The following is a 23,092-nucleotide window of genomic DNA, read 5'->3' as shown; positions in this document are numbered from 1 at the left end:
CGCTGGCGCTCATCACTCGCTTTCATCCATGGGATAGAGGGAAAAAAGACAAGCTCTCAGGGCTGGAAATCTACAAAACGAGTCTTAAAGTAGGCCACAGCCATGGGAGGCCGTAGGCCAGCCTAATAGTGTGCCTATCTGAGAGGGTTGGGATATAAATAAAAAAAATGCCTGCCATCTCTCTTCACGATGCCTTTCAGTAGAGGACAACGCAACCGCCCCCTCCACTTATCGTCGTGGTGACGGAAGGCTCTGACCCTGGGCCTACCGGCACACTTCCACGTTTGGAAAGCACTCCACCTTTCAGTTTTCAGGATTATTTATTTAATATGTTCAATTATGTATTATATATATTATATATTTGCCACGGATCAAGGTTTCACTGCTTTTAGTGATTGCATAACTTGTTGCTGAATGATTGTGTGACGTGAAGATTACTACATCATTGTTAGCTCAGTTACGTTTTTTTTTAGGGTCTAATTTCTTGAGGTTGTGTTGTGTTCTCTGGTGCTGTTTCTCTACCTCTGCACCTGTCCTCTACTGTGTCCAGCCTCAGTCCACCACTAGATGGCAATGTTCAGGTTAATGATCTGAACGAGGCCCATCAAGAAGGCTTGCCATTCTACATGTACTACATGTTCTACATAATGTTAGATTTTTAAGTTGGCCTTAGCTATCTTAAATGGTATATTGTTGGCCCTGAGAACAAATGACAACTGTCCTATGTCTCTTAGATATCTCTGTCACAAAGACACAGCTCCCCGTATTTAGTGAAATATTGTTCATATACAACATCTCCTTTCATTCAAGACAAATCATTTACTCCATCAGTATGTCCAGCATGTAAACATCATCACCATGCCATATGAGTAAGCCATAGCATATTTAGCATAACTGAAAGAATAGGACACACTGTAATCTTCGAGATAGTGTTAACCCCACAACAGGTAACTAACCACAATGACCTATCATGACCCAGACAGTAAAGCAGTTTTACTAGCAAAAGTAGTAGTCATCCTTTACCCAGTTTACCAGTTTAGCTTTTAAAATAAATATTCGCTCACCGTGCTTATCATGCACCGTATGTGTGGCATGTCTGCGTCACCTTCAGTTTTTGATCATTTGAGATGCGCACATGTGCAGTGCATATTGTCCCCTGTGGTCTTGGCGAGGCTGCCCTCATTATGCTATTGCTTTCACTTTCACCTGAGCAAAAGATTAAATCCCAGATGACAATTTGACACAGAGGTCTTTTCTTTCCGCTTGAATGAAACAAGACAACTATTCAATAGCATCTGTTGAAATGACTAGTGCATTAGTGATCATAGCATTATCATTGACAATAAAACATCTTTTCTCTCAAAGAACGTTATACTCCCACTGCAGAGCCAGGTGTTACTGTAATTACGCTCAGTGTTCTCTATGGAGCTTCTAAATTAATAAAGGTAAGCAAGCAGTCATTGACAGGAGCTTTAAGTTTTAGTCGATCCCTATTACATTTTCTGTTGAGCGCTGAAAGTAAATCAGAGAATTCATTCAATCTGCCAGAATACTGAAAGTTTTTTTTTAAACTGACAACTCCAAGTAGATTGACAGAATAGAGTTCATAATGGGCTTCATTTGAAATGAAGGCTGTTGGAAAAGTTTTATGTTGCAAGCAACGCTTGTGAATCTGTTGGCAGCCCCTCCTCTCTTTGCTGTGCACATGTAATGCGTACCTTTAATGGCTGTGATATGATGTAGCACAGTTACACATATTCATGCCTCACTCAAGAAGTAGCTCAGTAAGGACAGTTTGAAGTTTGAGGTGGCAAATGTCAGCATTTTTTTGCCCAGGTGAAAGGAGTTTAGTCAATGAACTGATCCATTCAGGTTTTGATGTGCGGTCTATGACAGAATCCACAGTGTATGTAGTAATATGCTACAGTGTAGAGGTCGACCGATATGGGTTTTTCTATAACCGATGCCGATGCTGATACTTAAAGGTCAGGGTTAACCGATAGCCGATATGGGCTGCCGATTTTTTTTGGCCGATTTTTAGGGCCGATATCTAAAAGTTTTCCCATTAATTTGCATGCTAAAGCGTCACACTAATAATAAGTAGATGCACACAATTTTACTCCCCTACTAGTATCTGAAGTCCGTGCCCCCGTACACACACACACACACACACAGCCTAATACTTACAAACATCCATAATCTAGGAATCCAGAGAACCCCCCCCCCCCTTTTTTTAATGTATTATTTATTATTTTTGTTATTATTATTAGTTATTCTTTTCTTCAATGTATATACATATATGTATGTGTACAGACTATGATTTGTCTTTATTTAAGGGTTGCTGTCTGGGCCGTGGGAGGGGGGAGGGGGGAAGGGAGAATTCTTTGTAAAACTTGAATCGGTCACATTTTATATTTTCATGTGTTGTTACTTCAAGGAAAAAAATAGATTAAAAAATGACAAATATCGGCCCGATACATCGGCCGACCGATATATCGGTCGACCTCTACTACAGTGTAACAGGGAGCAAAGTTATTTGTGTGTCCTGCAGTGTGTTAAGATGACTGTTGATCCGGGGGTTTGTTTGTTGGTGTCAGAAGTTCAAATCCATTAACAGTCATGGGGATTATAAAGGGTCATAACATGGATGAATGTCTTGTTTTTGTTGTGGATTTTAGAACAGACATACTGGCTGCTAGTTTATGAATTAGATTTAAGATCAGAGGCATCCTTCAATTGAAGAGTGTTTTTTGTAATATATTTAATTTAAAGGTCACACAGTTAAGTCCCTGTTTATTGTGGTAGACATTAACTTTTTTAAATAAATAAAAACAAATTAGCAGTAGAATTAAAAGATTTACAATGCTTACACTTATACCGAGTCTGACAAGCCATATTTTGGCTGATGAACTCTACTCCTGCAATTACATTTGTTCTCCTTCACAATTTTTGCCCAACGAGTAAATAACCCCACACTTCAAGGTCTTTTAATTCTTATTTGAATCCACTCCATTTTACTTGGGGTAAATACCTGCTTTCAGTATTTCGGGCATTTCCCAATAAGTGTTGGAGACCAGTGTCTTGTCAACTTTTACATAAGGCCATTTAATTCATTTCAGAATGTCGAAAATGATACAGTTAAATATTCCTAAGGGAAACTTTTAAGGCATGCCAGGGTGACATTTTGTCATCAAATGGTCCCCTCTGAAAAAAGGAAAAAAGTGAAATGTCAGTCTCCCTCCACAGGGCATAATTAGACTGTTAGACCAGAAGACTGCAGCCAGTATCTGAAGCGGCAAAATCTAATTTTCTGTCCCTTAGCCATTCATTTCTTCCCTTAATTGGTCTAACTTCATTGTTAAATCACGTATATTAAAATAATTTCTACATGCATGTATATTTTCTTTAAAAAGTTTTCTAGTAGCATGTGTAGTAGCCTAATTGATTGATTGGTTCTTCAGTTGGCAAGTTGACTAATTGTGTAGGATTTGCATTTCAATGTTCACAAACAAGTATTCAGCCTCATAGCTGTGGCTGTTTTTCATCAGCTATTAGATTTCTTTCATGGTGTCTCTTTTGTGAATATTCAAACAGCATAATGCACTCCACAAGAGGACTAAGGAAGCTAGAAGTCTAGGAGTTAGCATACATGATCTGAAAGCATTTGAAAGGTCAGATGTCGACAAGGGCTGTCTATTTTGACTTGAGGCCATGATTATTCAAGAGCAGCACCATTTTCCTGATTGTTAAGTAGTGCTCCACAACTAACGGACACTGGTCTTTGGCAGTGCTTGCAATCGCCCCTATCGTTAAATGCCTGTGAAATGCCCATCTGGGCACCGAGGCAGTTAGCGCTTTAGGTGTTAAGCATATTGTTGTGGTGTTGTCCCTAAGGTTGCTGCTGCTGTCTGTTTGTTTTGCAGCATGTGAATTTGTGTTTATGGGGTGGGGGAATGGGGGAATGGGGGGTTGGGGGGTTGGGGGAGGGGATTCTGTGCCAGTGATACGATATGGGGAGATGCCAGGATGAAAAAAAGCTGACATCACCTCACTCAACACAATGGGCACAGACAGTGAAAGCTGCACGTGACGTTCTGTTTAAACCTGTCTGTCTCCCTTCTCTCACTTCTCTCTCTCTCTCTCTCTCTCTCTCTCTCTCTCTCTCTCTCTGTCTATCTATGCGTTACCTCTGTGTGCTGTGCAGCACGCTATATTTAACCCCACTCCTGTATCGCCTGTGAGAGTGTGTGGCCTAGTCCCAGCTGAATGAGCTCGCCTATAGTGTGCCACTGAGGCATAGCGCTCACTTAGCTTCCCTGGAGAATGAGCGCGAGAGGGAGAGAGAGCGAGGAGGAGCAGCTAGCATAGCGCCAAACTGAAAGACAGGGTGCATCTATACTCCTAACCACAGTCCCCTCCAAAAAAAGCACTTCTGATTCCCCCCAGCCACTCTCCAAGCCTTTCAATGAGCCCCTCCCCCCCTCTCCCCTCTCCCTCTTCAGTGGGGGGGCGCAGATGGTGTCGGGAATGGAGGAGAGGAAAGAGGAGCAAGCAGAGAAGTGATTGGAGGGCAGCGGGATTTGGCAAGCGAGCTGGTGGGAGGGACCTTTTGTGATGCAATGTTGCATAAATAATGCCAAAGGGGTTCTAAATTCTCTGTTGCCATGGCGACCTTTGTGCCTGACTGAACTCCTATTCTTCCCGGCTGGAAGGCAGTCACTACTGGCCTCGCAGTTTCTCTAATGACTTTTTCGTAATAAGACACAATGGCCACGCACGCTGCTGAAGGTTGTTGATGTGTGGCAAACTGTGGATTACTCATTCAAACATGCATTCTCTGGAGCATGGTACATGTGCCGGTAAGGGTTATTTATTTTATTTATTTATTTGTTGCTTGTCTTGCTTTCTCATGCCATGCAACAGGTGTTTTGCTCTTTTGCTCTCAGGGCTGTTTTTCCACCAACAGAATTGGGGGGAAATAGAGTAGGGGTTTTTGGGTTTGTATTTTGTTGTGGCAGATTGTTGTTTGTGGATCAAACACAGATTTAATGGATTATCTCTTGTGTTTTCTGAGCTTTGAGATAAAGCAGGGTGGGATTTTGTCGATTTTGTTTTACCACACTCCCAGACTTCGCAGACTCTCCCTTCTTTTGAAAGTGCTCTCCCTTTGTAACAGGCTCAGACTGCTTTATTGTTTGTTTAAAACAAAAATGTGTGATGATTCTAGCCAATAGGGCATTCTAGCATAGTTCCACTAGACCAAGATGTCTACCAAAGAACTTATTTACCTCATTACTACATTGTCTGTGTGTATGACTCAACAGCACTCTAGCAATAATAGACCATGCAATGCAGAAAACATCCCAGTGAGATAAAATGAGGTAAAACAGGCATCACACTCTGGTAACTGCCTGTGGTGAAGTCCATCGCTGCATTTAGTTCTTTCCTTTTCCCGGTACCCTGCAGTTGTGTGTGGGGCATTCTTCGGCATGGTGAATGGGCATTTATGTGGCTCTCATCTGGGATCTGGCCCAAAATAGCAGGTGATGCATTCTGGAGCGGTCCCTTCGGTTTCAACTGCTCCAGGGAGGTTCTGTGACCTTGTGGCTAAGTGAACTCATTTCAGTCTTGTCACAAAGGAAGTGGCAGCTTTGCTTTGACTGCTTTTGCCTGCGGCCGTCAGCGCGCATTCTGCGGTCTCTGTTCGGCTGGACACTCACTGAGGCTGCATTAAAAAAAATGGCAGCCCTGAAGTATGTCATCCTGTGGGGAAGTGCAGAGCAGCCTGCCCCCCCGCTCTCTCTGATAGGGCTTCGTCAGGGTCTGTAGGTATAGACAATGAGATAGACATTTGTTTCAACTTGTGTGTGTGTGTGTGGCTGTCTATTTTTTGCATTCGTAAGGATGTAATACCATACATATGTTTCTTAAGAGTTCATAAATGTAGTAATTGTTTTAACAAACAGCCAGTTAAATGGGCTTAAGGGTTGCAAAATCAGTCATTGAAACCAAGAGAGGATATGAGTATTTCCACTTGGCTAGCTCTGACGATACCTCAGTTGTCATCCATGTGCGGCATATGGAAAACTCTCAGCCAAGTCCCACTCTCTAAAACGTGACATTAGACTCAAACCTTAACCTTGAAGAATAGCTGAAACGAGACGAGTAAGATGAGACGGGGGTATGCTAATGGATGCGGAATGCGAATCCCCGCGTGCCAAAAAACACATTGTGTCTGTGCAGGTACAGCTCGTCCCTGGTGGCACATGCACCCACCGTCCCACACGCACACACACACACACACACCCACCCTTTAACGGCCTTCTCTTCCTCTTCCCCTTCAGGAGCTGCAGTTTGAGCGACTCACACGGGAGCTGGAAGCCGAGCGACAGATAGTAGCCACCCAGCTGGAGCGATGCAAGCTGGGCTCTGAGACAGGCAGCATGAGCAGCATCAGGTGGGTGTATCTCCCGGCAGGCCTTCCTCTTCCTCTTCTCACATGACCAGATGTGTGTGTCTGTGTGTGTGTGTGTGTGTGTGTGTGTGTGTGTGTGTGTGTGTGTGTGTGTGTGTGTGTGTGTGTGTGTGTGTGTGAGTCTGTGTATGTGTATGTGTATGTGTGTTATTCATTCTGTCTGTTCCATACCTTTGTCCACCTTGGGTCTCTCTTCTCCTCTCTCCTTTGCTAAATGTAAAATGAAGCATTCATGAATGCCTAACTAGATACCCTAATCGGCGAGGACAAATTCAAACATGATAATTCTATAGGCTGAAGTTAAACAAACATCTCTAAAGCCTATTGGAGTTGTCAATGGCAGTTGAACATTGGCAAATGATTAGCTTCTCTGGTGTCTGTAGTATATCATTGTAATTATATAAGCAATGTGCACTTTGTTTGAGACATTCTAAATACATTTTTACTAAAGAAAGCTAATATTTCTCAAACTAATTATACTTTTTTTCTTTGTAAACCTCATCTGATTCAAATTGCAAACAAAAGATTAGGTTGTCTGAAATGGTCCATGTTTTCATGTAATTAACCACTTGACCCTTTAATCAGCATATTCATGTAGACCGGATAAATCCTACTGATTTTGCAACTTCTGTAGCTGTTTGGCTGTAGAAATGTTATGCCTAATTAAAATCGGACAAAACTGTATTTTTGATGTATTGTGTTATTAAAATAACCACAGCAGTTAGTTCTTTTTAATTACATATTCTGGCAATGCAATAGTCCGCTCAAGCTCACTGCTTTTAATACGTTCTCAGCCTTCAGCAAGGCATTTGACTGGGCTGCAGAAGACTAGAAGACTGGTGTAGCATGGGTTATGACGCAGGTTTGGTCTCGGTGGTTTAACACCGTACTAATTCCTCTCTGGAGACCAGACACAAACAGCTCCCGTGACCTCTGCTGCTCTTGTTAATTACCAGGGCCAGCTTGATGGCCACCAGGGAGAATGCACTCCCAGACCCCAGCGCTGCGTCTTCCCCTGCTGAAGGCAGACCCCTCAGAATGTGAAAAGGAGGGGTCTGATGGAAAAGCAAGTTTGGGGTGGGGGGGGGGCCCTGCATCTTAATGAGTCAGAGCAGGTCAACCGTCTAGGAAGACATATTGTGCTGCACTGTAGCTTATGTCTAGGCCTCCTCAGAACAACACCCCGTCATCTTAGCCCTCGCCACAAGACTCAGGGTGGCGTCTCAGTGTGGCTCCGAAATATACGGCTCTCTGTACTCTCTAACGATGCGCCCAGTACTCAACACTAGTTGTGCCTCAGTCTCTATCCCGTGCTTTCCAATGATATGCTCAGTACTCAACACTAGTTGTGCCTCAGTCTCCATCTCGCACTCTCTAACGATGCGCCCAGTTCTCAACACTAGTTTTGTCTCAGTCTCTATCCCGTGCTTTCTAATAATATGCTCAGTACTCAACACTAGTTTTGTCTCAGTCTCTATCCCGTGCTTTCTAATGATATGCTCAGTACTCAACACTAGTTTTACCTCAGTCTCTATCCCGTGCTTTCTAATGATATGCTCAGTACTCAACACTAGTTTTGCCTCAGTCTCTATCCCTTGCTCTCTAACGTTGCGCTAAGTACTCGAAACCAATGCTGCCTCAGTCTCTATCCCGTCTGTTTATGCAGGCCGAGGTGATTGAAGTGCTTGCGTTGTTTTATCTCTTTACCTCTATACATTAGAGCCCCCCCATCTACCTGTCTGCTTCTAAGGCTCTGCTCTGCTCTCCGTCCCTTTGGGGTGGGATGGAGTGCTTCCCACGCCTGTTGCCTCAGGCAGTGAGTGAGTTCGCCGCTCTCACCTTTTGTCTGGGCGGGCAGACGAGCAGGCACTCAGGGCCCCACAGCACCTCATCAACACCTTCAGCGGCTACAAACAGACCCATTAATTCCCTCCTTTCTCTCGCACATTGATCCCACCCTTGCCTGAAAAACGAAGGCCAATTCCAGAGATTGATTTCTCAAGTTTTTCCCCTCTGAAAAACTCCCCGTTTCGCTACCAGGACAGAAAGGGGGTGTAATTACAGCAGAAACAGGGAGGAGTATTTGTTCCGAGGGGAATATTCTTCAACTTGAAAATGAGTATGAATATCCGTTATCTGATACCAAGATGAGAGTTCGAAGCATTATAAGAAAATGCTGATTTAGTGTTTAGTGCTCTTCATCATGTCTCTGAGCTGGCAGTAGTGGACATTGTAGCTAGGCTGCGTAGAGCATGTGCTTAACACACTTGTGCACATGTCTGTGGGCCTGTCCTCATATTGCTCATTGCAGAAAGGCCTGGAGTCTACCCCGGCCCAAACATCTGCTGCTCGGGGCGCCTCCACTGACTCACGGCCGAGAGTGTTAAGCGCAGACTGTCTCTTCGGAGCCTCTTCCTGTTGTGTAGGGTTGTTGCGCTAAATGCTGTCTGCCGAGCACAGCGAGGGAGAATTAAGCCAAAGCTGTTCGACTGTTTCTCTGCCAGATTAGTCTTCCAGGCTCCCGTGGGGGCCTCCATGCTATATTGTTCTGTGGGCTACAGTCGCGATTTGACTATCCACAATTGCATTTGGACAGTGAAGAGGCATTTTTGTTGCTTTTGCTGACTGTGTATTTAGATGTCTTTCGACGTTTTTAGACGCCATTTTACGTAATTCAGAGGTGGATTTAAGTATAATCTCAAACTGTGTTATTAGTGAATTTGCACTCTCTCTCAGAGAAACAGATTGCTTTGGATCCAAAAAGATTGAAAAGGGGTTGTTGGTTCTTCCCCACAGAGAAATCATTCATCCCCTTATCACTATGAAACATTACCCAAAGAGCTGATGCCAAAGCACTGTTTATGAATTGCTCTGAAATCAATGTGTCGCAAATGGAAGCATTGTATCTTCAATGCTGATACAGCCAATGAGAAAATACAGAAGGGCGTTTGAAGGTTTCGCTAAAACAGTTTGACATGAAATAGCACTACTGTGAAAGTCTCAAGACCCAACATAGAAAACTACCTAGCATGAATGACACAAAGGTAGGGATACAGTTTTTGGAGGGCACTTCAGAGGGAGATAACTTTTGACTTGTGGTTGTAGAAGACGTATGGGTAACATTAAAATGAGTCGTTTGGAAAAAAAAGATCAATGTAAAAACATTCAGCAATCTTAACATTGGAGGACAATAGATCATGGAGGAGTTCCTATGAATTCCCTGCATGATTGTATTCATTCATATTCATGCACACAACACACACACACACACTCCCTCTCTAGCCTGGCATTATATGCATAAACACACACCTATACATCAGTATGCATACACACACACCTATACATCAGTATGCATACACACGAACACATACATACGCACATACACACACATACAGTACATACGCACATACACACACATACATATGCACATACACACACATACAGTACATATGCACATACACACACATACATACGCACATACACACACATACAGTACATATGCACATACACACACATACATATGCACATACACACACATACAGTACATATGCACATACACACACATACATACGCACATACACACACATACAGTACATATGCACATACGCACACATTCATATGCACAAACACACACATACAGTACATACACACATACACACACATACAGTACATATGCACATACACACACATACATATGCACATACACACACATACAGTACATATGCACATACACACACATACATACGCACATACACACACATACAGTACATATGCACATACACACACATACATATGCACATACACACACATACAGTACATATGCACATACACACACATACATACGCACATACACACACATACAGTACATATGCACATACGCACACATTCATATGCACAAACACACACATACAGTACATACACACATACACACACATACAGTACATATGCACATACGCACACATTCATATGCACAAACACACACATACAGTACATATGCACATACACACACATACATTTGCACATACACACACATACAGTACATATGCACATACGCACACATACATATGCACATACGCACACACATAAATCAACAGTTTATTTTGCTACTCATGAGAAAGTCAAATTGCCGTTGTTGTAGATGACAAAAGCCAGTCCCAGGGAATCCATTGCTATTGATCCAGAGGAGTGGCAGGGTTAAAGACTGCCAAACCTCAGGGCCTGGAATGGATGCAGTGGGCAATAAGCCCTTTAAAAGCCACCCCGTCTGCTCACATACCCCAGATCGTGTATACTCAGACAACACTTCTCTGATTCGACAGGATATAAGGCTTATTAAGGTTGTCTGGTGTGTTGGCTGACTCATACCAACTGTCTCCCAGTACAGTAAGAAGAGGACTGAGCATATTGATTTTGCAGCCAATCTGTCAGGCTTAAAAGGAGATGAAAGCCTCTCTCTTTACTTCTCTCTCTCTCTTTCCCTCTCTCTCTCTCTCTGTCTCTCTCTCTCTCTCTCTTTGTCCCTCCCTCTCTCTTTCTGTTCCTCTAGCTCCCCTGTTCTCTCCTCTCTCCCTCTTCCCTGTTCCCTCTTTAGGGGCCACTCTTTAGACTGACAGGCTGACAGCACATTGGGCGGTTGAATGACTCCAGCTTCACCTCTGTAAAGTCTAAGCGTAGTCCTGAGAGGTGCTGCTGAATGCAGGCTAGAGATGTGTGGATTCAGATGGGCCAGCTCAGTGCTCTGACTTACTTAGACCAGATAAAGACTGGATGGCTCTTCATTCATCACTTTGGATGTTTGTGAAGTATCTTCTTATAAGGCAGTGAGATTTTAGCCCATGGTTCACGTTTATCTGTGCCCTGGCTGGGTGTGGTCCCCACGACAGCCTGTGTGTCTGTGCCTGTGTGAAAACCTGTTCACAGTTATCACATATCCTGTGACATGTGGTATATTTTTCGATTTTGTTATGTCCAAACACATTCTGGCAGCATTACTGTACTCCACAGGATGATACACATGAGACTTTAAATGCCTGTGTACGTTGTGCGCTGTATACATGATGCACTGAATATGGTCCTGTGCATGTGATGATGATGATGATGATGATGATGATTTGGCCACACCTCTTTCATATTGTGCTCCTGGCCATCTCGCAGCCCCTCCCAAATGAGATCATCCACACATTTTCTCCTTTCAGACAAGACCCTCTGCAGGAGAAAATGGCTACAAATCTATCCTCCCCTAGAGTGCCTTAATATTGATTGTTAATTCAGAGCGTTGGATTGATACCATTTTGTAGCGCACACTCATTCGCCAAGCATGCTCTATGTGTGTGTGTGTGTGTGTGTGTGTGTGTGTTTTTGTGTGTGTGTGTAAATGCTGCTGGTTAGTTTGCATAGCAATATCCCAACATGCCGTGCGGCTTTGTTGACATGCAAAGTGTTTTGGCGTGAAACATTGGCCAAGGAGGAACAAAACAGGACCACAGTCTGACAGCTTTACATATGAATCACCTGGAGTGTCATTCACTCACCATTTCAAGGACTACTATGCACACATGCACATGCCTGCTGGCTTGCACAGTAATGCTCAGCATAGGGAGGCAATGCTAATGCTAACGCTAACACGTCGCCCTACAAGCTCTTAACATTCCACTGCAGCGCAGAATAGCATAACAACGGCATAAAAAGTATCTGTCTGCATATTGGAGGATTCTGTATGTATTTAATATTTTTTTCTTTGTCGCAGTTATGAGTCTTCTATTCTTATTGCATAAGATGTAGCTTTTTTCAAAGCGAGATGAACCTAATCGACTAGTTAATCGTACATTAAACTGGCATGCTTTCTGGAAAGCTCTCTCACACACACACACACACACACACACACACACACACACACACACACACACACACACACACACACACACACACACACACACACACACAGTGCCCCAATCATAATTCTAGTTTGGCGCTGAGCCTTTGATGGGTGGCCCATCACTTTGTACGCACGAGTGCTCCTGGTCGACGCTCATTAGAACCATTACATAGATCCGTTTCACATGCTGACATGGACACCAAACCACCACAGACATTCAGGACTTCAGAAGGCTGCCAGTGGAGTGTAGCCCAGGCCGTGAGTTTCATACAGCAGAGAGAGAAAAGCTCTCATGCTGTGTGTCTGTACTGCCTCTATAGAGTTTGACGGTAAACCTCAAAGGTACACCATGCTCTTTTAATCACATGAGCAGTGCTAAGTGCTAAATAAATAAAAAGATCCAGCACGATTTTTTATTCACGCTCCCTCTCCTCGTGTCCCCATTTTTGGAGCAGGTCTTTGACAAAACCCAAATGATTTTTGCCCAATAGAGATGCAGAGGGCTATTTCTGGTGGTGTGCCTCCGCGGGTCCTTTCTATTGACATGTGTCTCAGGGTCTTTTGTCTGAGATGCTGTGACCTCCAGCAGTGCAGTGCCTCTGCCGTCACCACTCAGGCCTTTCACATGCATTTGCAGGAGAACAAAGAGTGCTCTCAGCTTTGTTCTAGCCTGTCATACAACACATTCACATTCACTTTTTCACTCTTCTCTCTCGCTCTCTGACACACACACACACACACACACACACACACACTCTACACGACGCAGCATCAACAAACATAGAGGCAGCGTTTTAAAGGCGGGAATATTGCAGTCATTCCGCCTCGTCGTTCTGTATAAGAGGTACGGAGGCGGAATGGAGGGTTGTTCCGACTCTAAGTCGGCAGCAGTGGTAGACACTGCTGGAACGACGTCTGTGTAAATGGGAGAGCCGGCATGGCGGAGCAGGGGTGTGACGCAGCAGCTTACCAAAACGAAGCAAGACCACTGTGTCGTCAGAAAGCACAAAGCCGACATGATAAGCATAAGCATGTTGTACATGATGCACACCAACTTTGCTTTAGTGACAGCTTTTTGAGTTCACAGCTTGCAAGAGCCCCAACGACACTCAGTTCACACATCACTGTTTTTGACAGCAATATGTAAACACCATAATGTGGTGATGACTCATCTTTCTGCTGGCTATCAATATTTAAGTAAACATTTTTCTTGTTCTTTTTTTACACACTGCCTCTTAATGTATTTTTAACCTTTGATATAGTCAATGTTTCTGTCAGGCTTTTTTAGGTTCATTGCCATTTTGTTAAGAATGTCAAATTGATTAAATGACGCTCCTCTCTGAAGCCGGGGATAGTTTTCCTCTGAGTTTCTGAGGCAACTATGTCTCCAAGTGGCGTTCTACTGCAATTTTCCGAGTTATTCCGAAATATCCGACTTCCAAGGTGTGTGGAACGCCGGCTTTATAAATGGAGCTAGATGCTATGTTAAATGTCACACCTCTGATTCTGGAACGCCGGACTGCTATGGAAAAGGACACACTGGGGCATCAGTATGCCGTCTCAGTGAAGGCAGCATGAAGGGTCTCCTTAACGTGATTATTAATGGATGTGTGGATAAAAAAGACTACACTCTTACATCACTACTTTCACACAGTGTAAGAGCAAAGCCATGATTTCAAATGTGTCCCAGTAGGGTCCACATTAGGACATATGCATGTCAGTTGGAACAAGTATGGTATGTGTGCGTGTGTGTGTTTATGTGTGTAGTTGCCCCCTTGTGTCATATCCTAAAGTTGACGCGTCGTCATTGGAGGAACGTGTATGACGCTATGCCCTTCTTACACGATCTCAGGCACCAGTCTAATCAGTGTCAAACATACAGAAGTCAAAACGGACTGGTCGAAAGGAAACAAAGTTGAAGTTCAACATGAAAACATTCAATTTTGTGGTCCTGTAGTCTGTACTCATTAATAACACAGCAACAGTATTTTGAAGATAGGGCCCTTCTCCATGGTTGGATAGCAGATTAATAATTCATCTGTTCTCACGTGGTTTATCAATCTAGTGAAGTGTGCAAAAGAATTCTAAGTAATGTAGCTCCATGAAATCCACGTAGAGTTCCTCTGTGCATAGAATAATCTAGATGACATCAGACATCGGAGCCTGAAGGGAATCGTGAGGCCCAGTTGCTCATCGTGACCGAATTAGCAAATCTCCTGGTTATCACTTGCGGCATCCTTGTGTGGCACTGCTGTATGTGTCAAGGCCTGTGATAAACACATTGCACTCTAACAGCATCGCTGCGCCACTAACTTCTGCTTCCCCCCACGATGAATCCCTGGAGTTGGGCGGTGCACAGTGTCAGCTCAGTTGGAGGCGGGGGGGAGGTGAGCGTGGCAGGTTTCCTCTGGGGGGGGCTCAGCCTGCCTCTCCAAAGCCGCCGCTGACTGAGCTCAAAGCCCACAGACTGCAAGCCTGCACACAGCCGCAACTGACAGGAGGTGGAGGAGCCTGCATGCGGAGGACTGGTGTGATCACTGACCTGCTTCGGAGGAATACTACGTCTAAATAAAGACGAACAAAAACAGATGGATGGCTCGTTTTGTTTTGTGTTGTTTCGTTTGGCTGGCCACACAAACTGTCTGATGTTGTGATTTATTAAGAGGGCTCTTTAAAGAAGAGCGATTAACTGTTGACCACACAGTGCTATAGACACACAAGTTAATCAGCCCATCTGTCATCCTATTGTAAAGGAGTTCATTATCCACTGAATCAATGGGGAATCATTTTAACCAAAGTTCGCAGTCATTGCATTGGCTCGTTTGTGTCTGCTTTTGGACACGAAACCTGTGAACCTCAGTGGAATGAATCATCTGTCACCCAGACCGTAACTGGGCTGATGAATGGGAAATTGTAGGTATTCATGTTTTATATTTACATCGTGTAGCGTGCATATGGGACTCATTACGGCTGTGACCTCCGAGCACTACACAGTAATTTGTATCGGCGTCTACTTTCATTTGGGTAACCACACAAATTGCCTTCTTGAACTTAGCCTGCATAACTTAAAATGGTTCATTTTTTGTGTGTGTGGGCACGGCAATCACTGACTGGAAATGAGATCAATCTGTTGATGGTTATTTTACAGCCCTGCTGTTTCACTTGGCTGGGCTTATTACTGAGTCGGAGAGCCCCTCCAGTCCCAGGTGCTGCTGTCCCTCAGTGTGAGGGCTATGAGGGGCCTGTCTCATCTATTGTGCCCCGGAAAAGAGGTGATGAATGGGGCTTCTGGAGGGGAGAGCAGTGGCCCTATTAACGTGTGGCGTTTTGTTTTCTCTGGCAATTCGTCACCCCCATGCAGCACACAGACAGCCTCACAATATGACTCCTCACACACACGTTGAGGGGACTCGGGGGCAGAGAGAGAGAGAGAGAGAGAGAGAGAGAGAGAGAGAGAGAGAGAGAGAGAGAGAGAGAGAGAGAGAGAGGGAGAGAGAGAGAGAGAGAGAGAGAGAGAGAGAGAGGAGAGAGAGAGAGAGAGAGAGAGAGAGAGAGAGAGGGAGAGAGAGAGAGAGAGAGAGAGAGAGAGAGTACAAGATAATCAAGACAGTGACTAAGCAGCTGTTGCTTTGTGGGAAAAGGGGGGTGAATGAATGACCATTTAAAGGCTCCGATGAGAGTCCGGGGCTCCTGCTTGGCATGAGGTGCACTTCTATGCTGTTGAATCCTCCCATTGATCCCCAAATGGGAAGCTCGATATTCCACATGAACTCCTATCCCTGTGTAATCCACAATTATCCTTGCTGTTGTTTGTGTGCTTCGGAATGGAGTTGCTTTCACATTGATTCACAATGAGATGGGAAGAGAGTGATTTTCATTTAAAGTTGTGACATTGCTAGTGTTTCACAGCTGTGACAGGATCAATGGTGTAACAGTTGCTTTGTTAGCTTGATGACTGAGAGGCAAATACGCTGAATGATTCATGAAGGCTTTAATGGCACAGGTTTAACAGTAGGTTGGCATATGGTGTCTGCCATAGTTCACTCATAAGTCAGAGAGGCAGGATTTAGTACTGTGGGATAAGTGGGTAGAAAAGATGCCCTTCTGTGAGAGGAGTGGCAGAGCAAGACATTGAGAAGCTGAGGCTTGGTCCCTCAAAAGAGTTTTAATTTCCTTTAACGTCAGGAAGAAAATGGATAGACAATTCATGTATGAATCCTTTTTAAAGCTGCCTTAATAATTAAGTCAGTTAACTTCAATGTTATTCATTCATTTACATATTATTACTACAAATAGTTCTTAAAGGTAATTAACTCAGTATTTCGGTTCGACATTAATTACATCCCAGTAAACATTACCCGCTGCTGAATCAAACAGAAATTGGGATTTTACTGGAGATCAAATGATATGGTTTTGTTTGATGGGACTGTTTCCCAGACAGGGATTAATCCCCATCCTGGATTAAGTTGCATTTAGAATGGCCATTCTCCACCCAGAGACAAACGTTGCCTGACCAGCCTAGACTCCTCTGTGGGACTCCAGTCGCTTGAATTGTCCTCAGTGCGCGACTGTAGAAAGGCCTGCTCAACTAAAAAAATAAGATCACCAGTTTGCCTACGAGATCCGATTTGTTCCCAGAGAGAAACGATAATCTCTTACAACGAACCACGGAACTAAAGCACTCTCTCCTCAGTCTTAAAGTGAGGCTGTGTCGTTGCCGTTGTCGTTACCCTTCCATCATGGCTCATATGCTGTAGTTGAATGCCAGATAGTTCCATGTGTCTATGGCCTGTTCAATTACCCGTGCCGTTTGGCATGGATGTTGAACGTATGGTTAAACGTCACAGAGGGGCCTCATATGATGCTGTGTTTTGGTGATTGCCCCCCCCCCCCCCCCTTCCTGGATGGGTGGCATGTGTGATCTCTGAACGAGGAAGTGGCCTGTGTTCGGAGCACCAGCCCTCTGACAGATGACACCGCGTTGGAGAGAGACCCCTGCAGTCACGCGAGGCGCACCACGCAGCCAATTGTACTCCGGCTGTCAAGCTCCCCACTGTCTTCCCCCTGCCACCCCCTCTGTCACTGTGCCATTTTCTCTGCGTGACTCTTTTGTTTCATGTTGGATGATTTCATTATGAGATGTGTTTCCTGTCATGCGATATATCTCTTTTACTAACTGACTTCTTTCTTGTGTCTTCATTTGCAGTTCAGCAGATGAGAAGTTTCGCTGGAATAATCAAGGTACTTCATCCATACTCTGATGTTAAGAGTTTAATTTACCCCGATAGCTTACACCTGACGGGAATTCATGCTGAAAGATGAAATGGGACAAAAAAATCCAATTTGATGCAAATTACTGGCTTTGGAATTCCATCTCACCTGATTAGCGGAGTACTTGGGGCTTAGCAGTCCAGTGATTCAGGGCTCTCACATCACAGAGAGGAATAAGAAGAGTGCTGTGCCCTACTGCCAGGCAGCAGCGTGACAGCTGTCATCATCTGTCAGGTCGCCATGACAACAGCTCACTGTTTGTCACTATGAAATAGGAACAGTTCTGTGTGGTATTAATTGTGTTACAGCAAACTGTTACCTCAAGATCAAACACGGAGGGGAGGGGAGCAGAATGCCACCCATTAATATTTCATAAGAATATTAATGCAAGTGTTCACAGGGGCGGTAGCATTTCGAGCTGCAGCCAGTGTGCAAATCAAACTGGTGGTGATAATGAAATGGTTACCTCTGTGGGGTTTGGGTGTCTGTGCCCTGCCACCCAGTGCTAGTGTCCTTTAAGCTGGATGTGTGTTAGCCTGGACAGAGGTTAATTGGTCCTAAACCGCTTGTGTAAGGACTTATCCCCTGCCAGCTTTGCCCATGATCAAAATGCCTCCAGCCACCAGCTCTGCCAGACAAGCGGGTGCAGTGCTGCAGCCATGGCGACGTAGCTCAGAAAAGGTTGCTACAGCAATTACCGTCACCACCCCCACCCCCCCCCCCCCCCCCCCTTTTTTTTTTTCTTCTTTTTTTTTCCCGTCTTCTTCCCTCACCATCAGCTCTGCCCGATAATTATGAGTGTGTGCTTGTTCTGGAGGGATAGCGACCGCTAATCCTGCCTTGTGATTGTTTTTTGTTCTCGTGTCCTTTTGCAGACGGACAGAAGGATATAGAAGAGGAGCTGACGACCGGCCTGGAGCTTGTAGATTCCTGCATCAGATCCCTTCAAGAGTCAGGAATTCTGGACTCTCAGGAACTGTCCGCCGGAGAACGTAAGAGACTCTCTGCCGGGTGCACGGTGCTGAGCAGCTAGCTGCCTCCCCCCTACACATAAGCCTTAGCCCTTTTGCAAAGACTAGCTTGGGATATTAGCCCCTGAATACTAACCCTAGTATTTTAGACAGAGGGTGAGGATGAAGGAGACAGAAACACACTGAGCTGCTGATTTGAATCACTTAAGGCATTGTAATCACTTAAGCTGTCAAAGACGGATGAAAAATGAAAACCACCGAGCGGGTTGAATTGTGCCCAATTGAAGTGCTTGCTGCGGAGATGTGCAGGTGCTTATTTCATACAAACTGACGACGCTTTGCATTTCAATTTCCTATGTTCTGCTGCGGTGGTGTTCAACTGACACAGAGAGGTGGAGGGCATCTGCCCGCTATGCCACTCTAAAGAGTGTGTGCTCCGTCGTGAAGTAGTGCTTCTCACTCCGGTAATGAATACTTGGCAGAAGGCTTGTTATTCTTTCTTTTTGAGGAAAAAAAAAGTAGCACAGGCTCAGAAGAGGATGGAAATGTCAAGCTGTTTCCCTGAAGCGAGAAAATCATGTTCGTTTCCACTTTGAAATTTGAAAGGATCTTGACGTGTGCTACATGATCTGCAAGAGAGCTGAGAGGTAGATCATCGCAGCTCGCATCCAGTTCACGACGTTACATTTTTTCTAGAAAAACTGTGCAGAAAGAAAATGAGATACAGTGAAGAGGAAAATGGCTGACCTGCAGGCCTGTCCTCACTCTTGGATTGTTCCTTTAAGCTCTGCTCCAGTGTTCCCCCTCCTTGAGAGTCAGCTTTTGTTTGCATATATTAACTTGGTTGATTGTACATCGATTTCCCATGCAGATAAGCCCTTAAATAGCTAATTTAGCGTGTCTATGAACTCTTTTAAGGCTGATCGTATTTCGAGACTACAACAGTAATGAACACTTTAAAGCCCTTTGATGCGTTTGATACAGCAGCACTCTTCATCCCAGTGATAAAAATAGCATCTTGATGAAATATTTAGCTCCTCTGATCTGAAATGCAGGTCGTGGAGCACAGGGATGAACCTTTCCCCACAGACACACGCACTAACACACACACACTCAGACACACACACACACACACACACACTTACACACACACACCCACACACACACACACACACACTTACACACTCACACTAACACACACACACACACTAACACTAACACACACACACACACACACACACACACACACACACACACTCACACTAACACTAACACACACACACACACACACACATACACTCACACACACTCCATGCATTTATATGGCACACTCAGTGGCCAACCACCATGACGGAGATATTTTCTCAAGGGCTACTCCATCTGACAGAAGTGCACACTGCAAATGGACTCTTTGTGTCAGAGATATATCTCAGTCGGCCCGGAGGAGGAGGCAGCAGCATTAGAAATGATTATGTATTTATAACAAGAGGCGGCTCAAACTGTAAATGTCTTCAAAAAGAGGGTTGTTTTCTTTTTTTCTCTTCTTTTATTTCCTCTGTTTTCCTCTGCTTATAGAATAGGTGCAACCCCAACGTCCTCCGCCGCCCCCCCTTGTGCGGTGTTGTTGTGCAAAAGTATGTCTTTGGCATTCTGCTTATTCTCCAGCTTTTCAGAACATTCCCAGACGCAGGTGTGAATATAGACAAAGAAAGGTTGTCTCACAGACTCACACGTTCACACTGCTGAGTGGTAGTGTTACAAAATGAGGTCGTCTGGATGTGAACCCTCCTCCGTCACACTGCAGCCAAGTGTCGTTTCACGATCACTTACATTCACCCTGGCTGAGCTGCTAGGAAATGAGCCTACATGATTGAGTTACGTTTGCAAAGCTATTGCTTACATCGGCCTACATCACATACAAAACAGTGCAGTGGACTGCATCGCTGAATCTGAAAGTGCTCCTAATGACAAATTTTTGATGACGTTTGTCTTGTACTTCCGACGCGCAACACTCAAAGTACATGGCACTGTTGGAGGGGAGCTGTGAACGCTCTCTCTCTCTTCCCGAAACCGTGTCTGGTTTCATCTCTCACTGACCCCATTCTGCAGCGAGTGTTCAGAGATGCTCAGCTTTGGCTGCTAAATTATGCATGACCTCTCTATCTCCCCACTCTGGACGGGAAGAGACCGGCAGAGAGAGAGAGAGAGAGAGAGGAAGTGGGAAATGCCGCCTTGGAGAGCGTGATAAAGATATGTGATGATAACCCGCGCGGGAGAACAAGACAGGAAGGGCAGGTAACGAGAGCGAGAGTGAGCCAAATAAATATATCATAGCAAAGGGTGATACAAATGCAGCAAAGAGGGAGTCTAAGTAGAGATAGAGAAGGGGGACAGGCGTAGAAGAGCGTGCTCGAGTGAGTGAGTGGATCGGCCTCAAGTCTGGGCCGTTTTTATCTCGTTGTCTAAACCCGTCCTTCTTTTCGTCACGTTTCTCAACCCGTCCTTCTTTCCGTCACGTTTCTCAACCCGTCCTTTCTTCTGTTACAGGATCAGGCGTTTTATCCCAGAGTGCACTGCAGCTGAACTCCAGTCAAGAAGGACATTATCCATACCCGACGAGTTACCACAGCAACCAGACCTTGGCCCTGAGCGACCTGTCGGGCTCTCAGGCTCCGCCCCGCGGTGGGCAGGTGGGAAGTGCCGTGCACAGCTATAACCAGGTGGACCCACCGTAACACCAGCCGCTAGATGTTCAATTACCCAGTGTGGGGCTCTGACAATGAGCTCCAACTGAGCTAATGTGGCCCTCCACAGCTCTAGATGGAACTAGCGATCGATTTGAATTCTTACATTTTAACATATCTGAGGACATGTCTGTGTGTGTGTTCTGTGTCATCATGCCATGTTAGCAATCATCATATTGTGTGTGTGTGTGTGTCTTGTCATATTTCTCTGTCAAATCAACACACACGTGCTACCATTTAGCCCTTTTTGTGTGGACAAGGTATATGTTCTGCTTGGCAAATGGCACATGAAGACACTGTATATACATGTAGCTGAAGAAGTGTCTCCTATTATCTGAATAACGTAGTAAACAGTGCCATTAAACTACAACATTAAATGTTGACATTCGCGCCCCCACCCCCTGCCCTAGTTTAGTTTTGAGCCACGGTGTGTTTTGGCTCCTTTTCTAAAGCTGCCTCTGTTTTCTGCGCTCCTCAGGTGACGTCTAGCCGCGCTGCCCACCTAGTCGCTGGCGAGTCCCAGTCCCGTGACTCCTTTGCGCCGAGCCATGCCAGCGCGTTCCACATGCCTGACGGCCAGCAGCAGCCCTCGCCCTACTACTCCTGCGCCACGCTGCCCGCGCAGCGCGTGAGCTCCCCTCTCTCCATGCAGACGCTGGGCTCCCCCTCCAAGCTCCAGAGGCTGGGCTCTATCTCCGACATGCCCAGCTACGCCACCCTGCAGCGGGTCAGCTCGCCCAAGCAGTCCCCCAGCCGCCTGGCCAAGTCCTACAGCACCAGCTCCCCCATCAACATGGCGGCCGGAGGCTCGGGCTCCTCCCCCTTGCACATGGCCTCTGGGTTGGGCCAGGGCAACATCGGAGGCACGTCCCCCCTCCACCAGCTCAGCTCCGTGGGCAACTACGCCACGCTGTCGCCCACCAAACGCATGCTGCACTCGGATCAGTACAAGGTCTCCCACGAGCTGTACGCCAACGCCACACTACAGAGACCTGGTAGCCTGGCAGGTCAGTGCCTCCGGGCTATGGAATATCTTGCCAACAGTTGTCTCTCACAGTGTCAGTAATTACAGAAGTGCAGTATTTAAGAGAAAGGAGAGCGCAAATTTGATGTGTCTGAGAAAATTGGGAAGCTCATTGGCAGGCACAGCAGTGGAGTAGGCAATGCACTAGTGCACTAGATTCATTGTGTATAAGGGCCCAAGAAGAACCTCAGCTTAATCTTTCTTTTCCTCTCTGCATCAAACCAGATTCAAATATAGCAGAATGATAAGGTGGCAGCAGTGTAGACGCTGTTATGATAATTGGATAAGGCTCTGTCTTGTTGCAAGTGTATGCATAAGATGAGGAGTTAGCAGTGCCCTTCCCCATGATCTACCTGTAAATGTTACTTTGTCAGGCTGTTCTGGGGCACTGAGTGGCCTCTGGGCATAGGTGAGTTGTCATTTTGGGTAATGTTGAGTTGTCCTTGTAATGAACAGGATCCAGGGGCTCGTACAGCAGCCAGCACAGCCACCTGGGCTCCGAGCTGCGTCCTCTGCAGTCCCCTGAGCACCACATCGACCCCATCTACGAGGACAGGGTCTACCAGAAGCCCTCCCTAAGGAATTTCGGCCAGAGCCAAGGTGAGGCCCGGACAGGAGAAAGAAAGAACGTCTCTGCCTCTCTCTCTCTCTCTCTCTCTCGCTGCCTCTCTCTCTCTCTCTCTCTCTCTCTCTCTCTCTCTCGCTGCCTCTCTCTCTCTCTCTCTGTCTACT

General features: G+C 45.4%; 1 protein-coding gene across 1 annotated transcript in view; it reads left to right on the top strand.

The window, feature by feature from the left end:
- The window catches only part of ctnnd2b (catenin (cadherin-associated protein), delta 2b), a gene marked incomplete at both ends in the record, with an annotated part of 47,987 nt that overhangs the window by 955 nt on the left and 23,940 nt on the right, over nt 1-23,092 (top strand). The window contains 6 exon segments of the mRNA XM_080837319.1: nt 6,345-6,457; nt 17,557-17,591; nt 18,497-18,613; nt 21,140-21,312; nt 21,815-22,343; nt 22,817-22,960. Of these exon segments, the coding sequence (XP_080693445.1) occupies nt 6,345-6,457; nt 17,557-17,591; nt 18,497-18,613; nt 21,140-21,312; nt 21,815-22,343; nt 22,817-22,960 (1,111 nt within the window).

Source organism: Sprattus sprattus (assembly GCF_963457725.1).
Source record: "Sprattus sprattus genome assembly, chromosome: 4".
NCBI lineage: Eukaryota > Metazoa > Chordata > Actinopteri > Clupeiformes > Clupeidae > Sprattus > Sprattus sprattus.
This window is presented reverse-complemented; position numbering and strand designations above follow the sequence as displayed.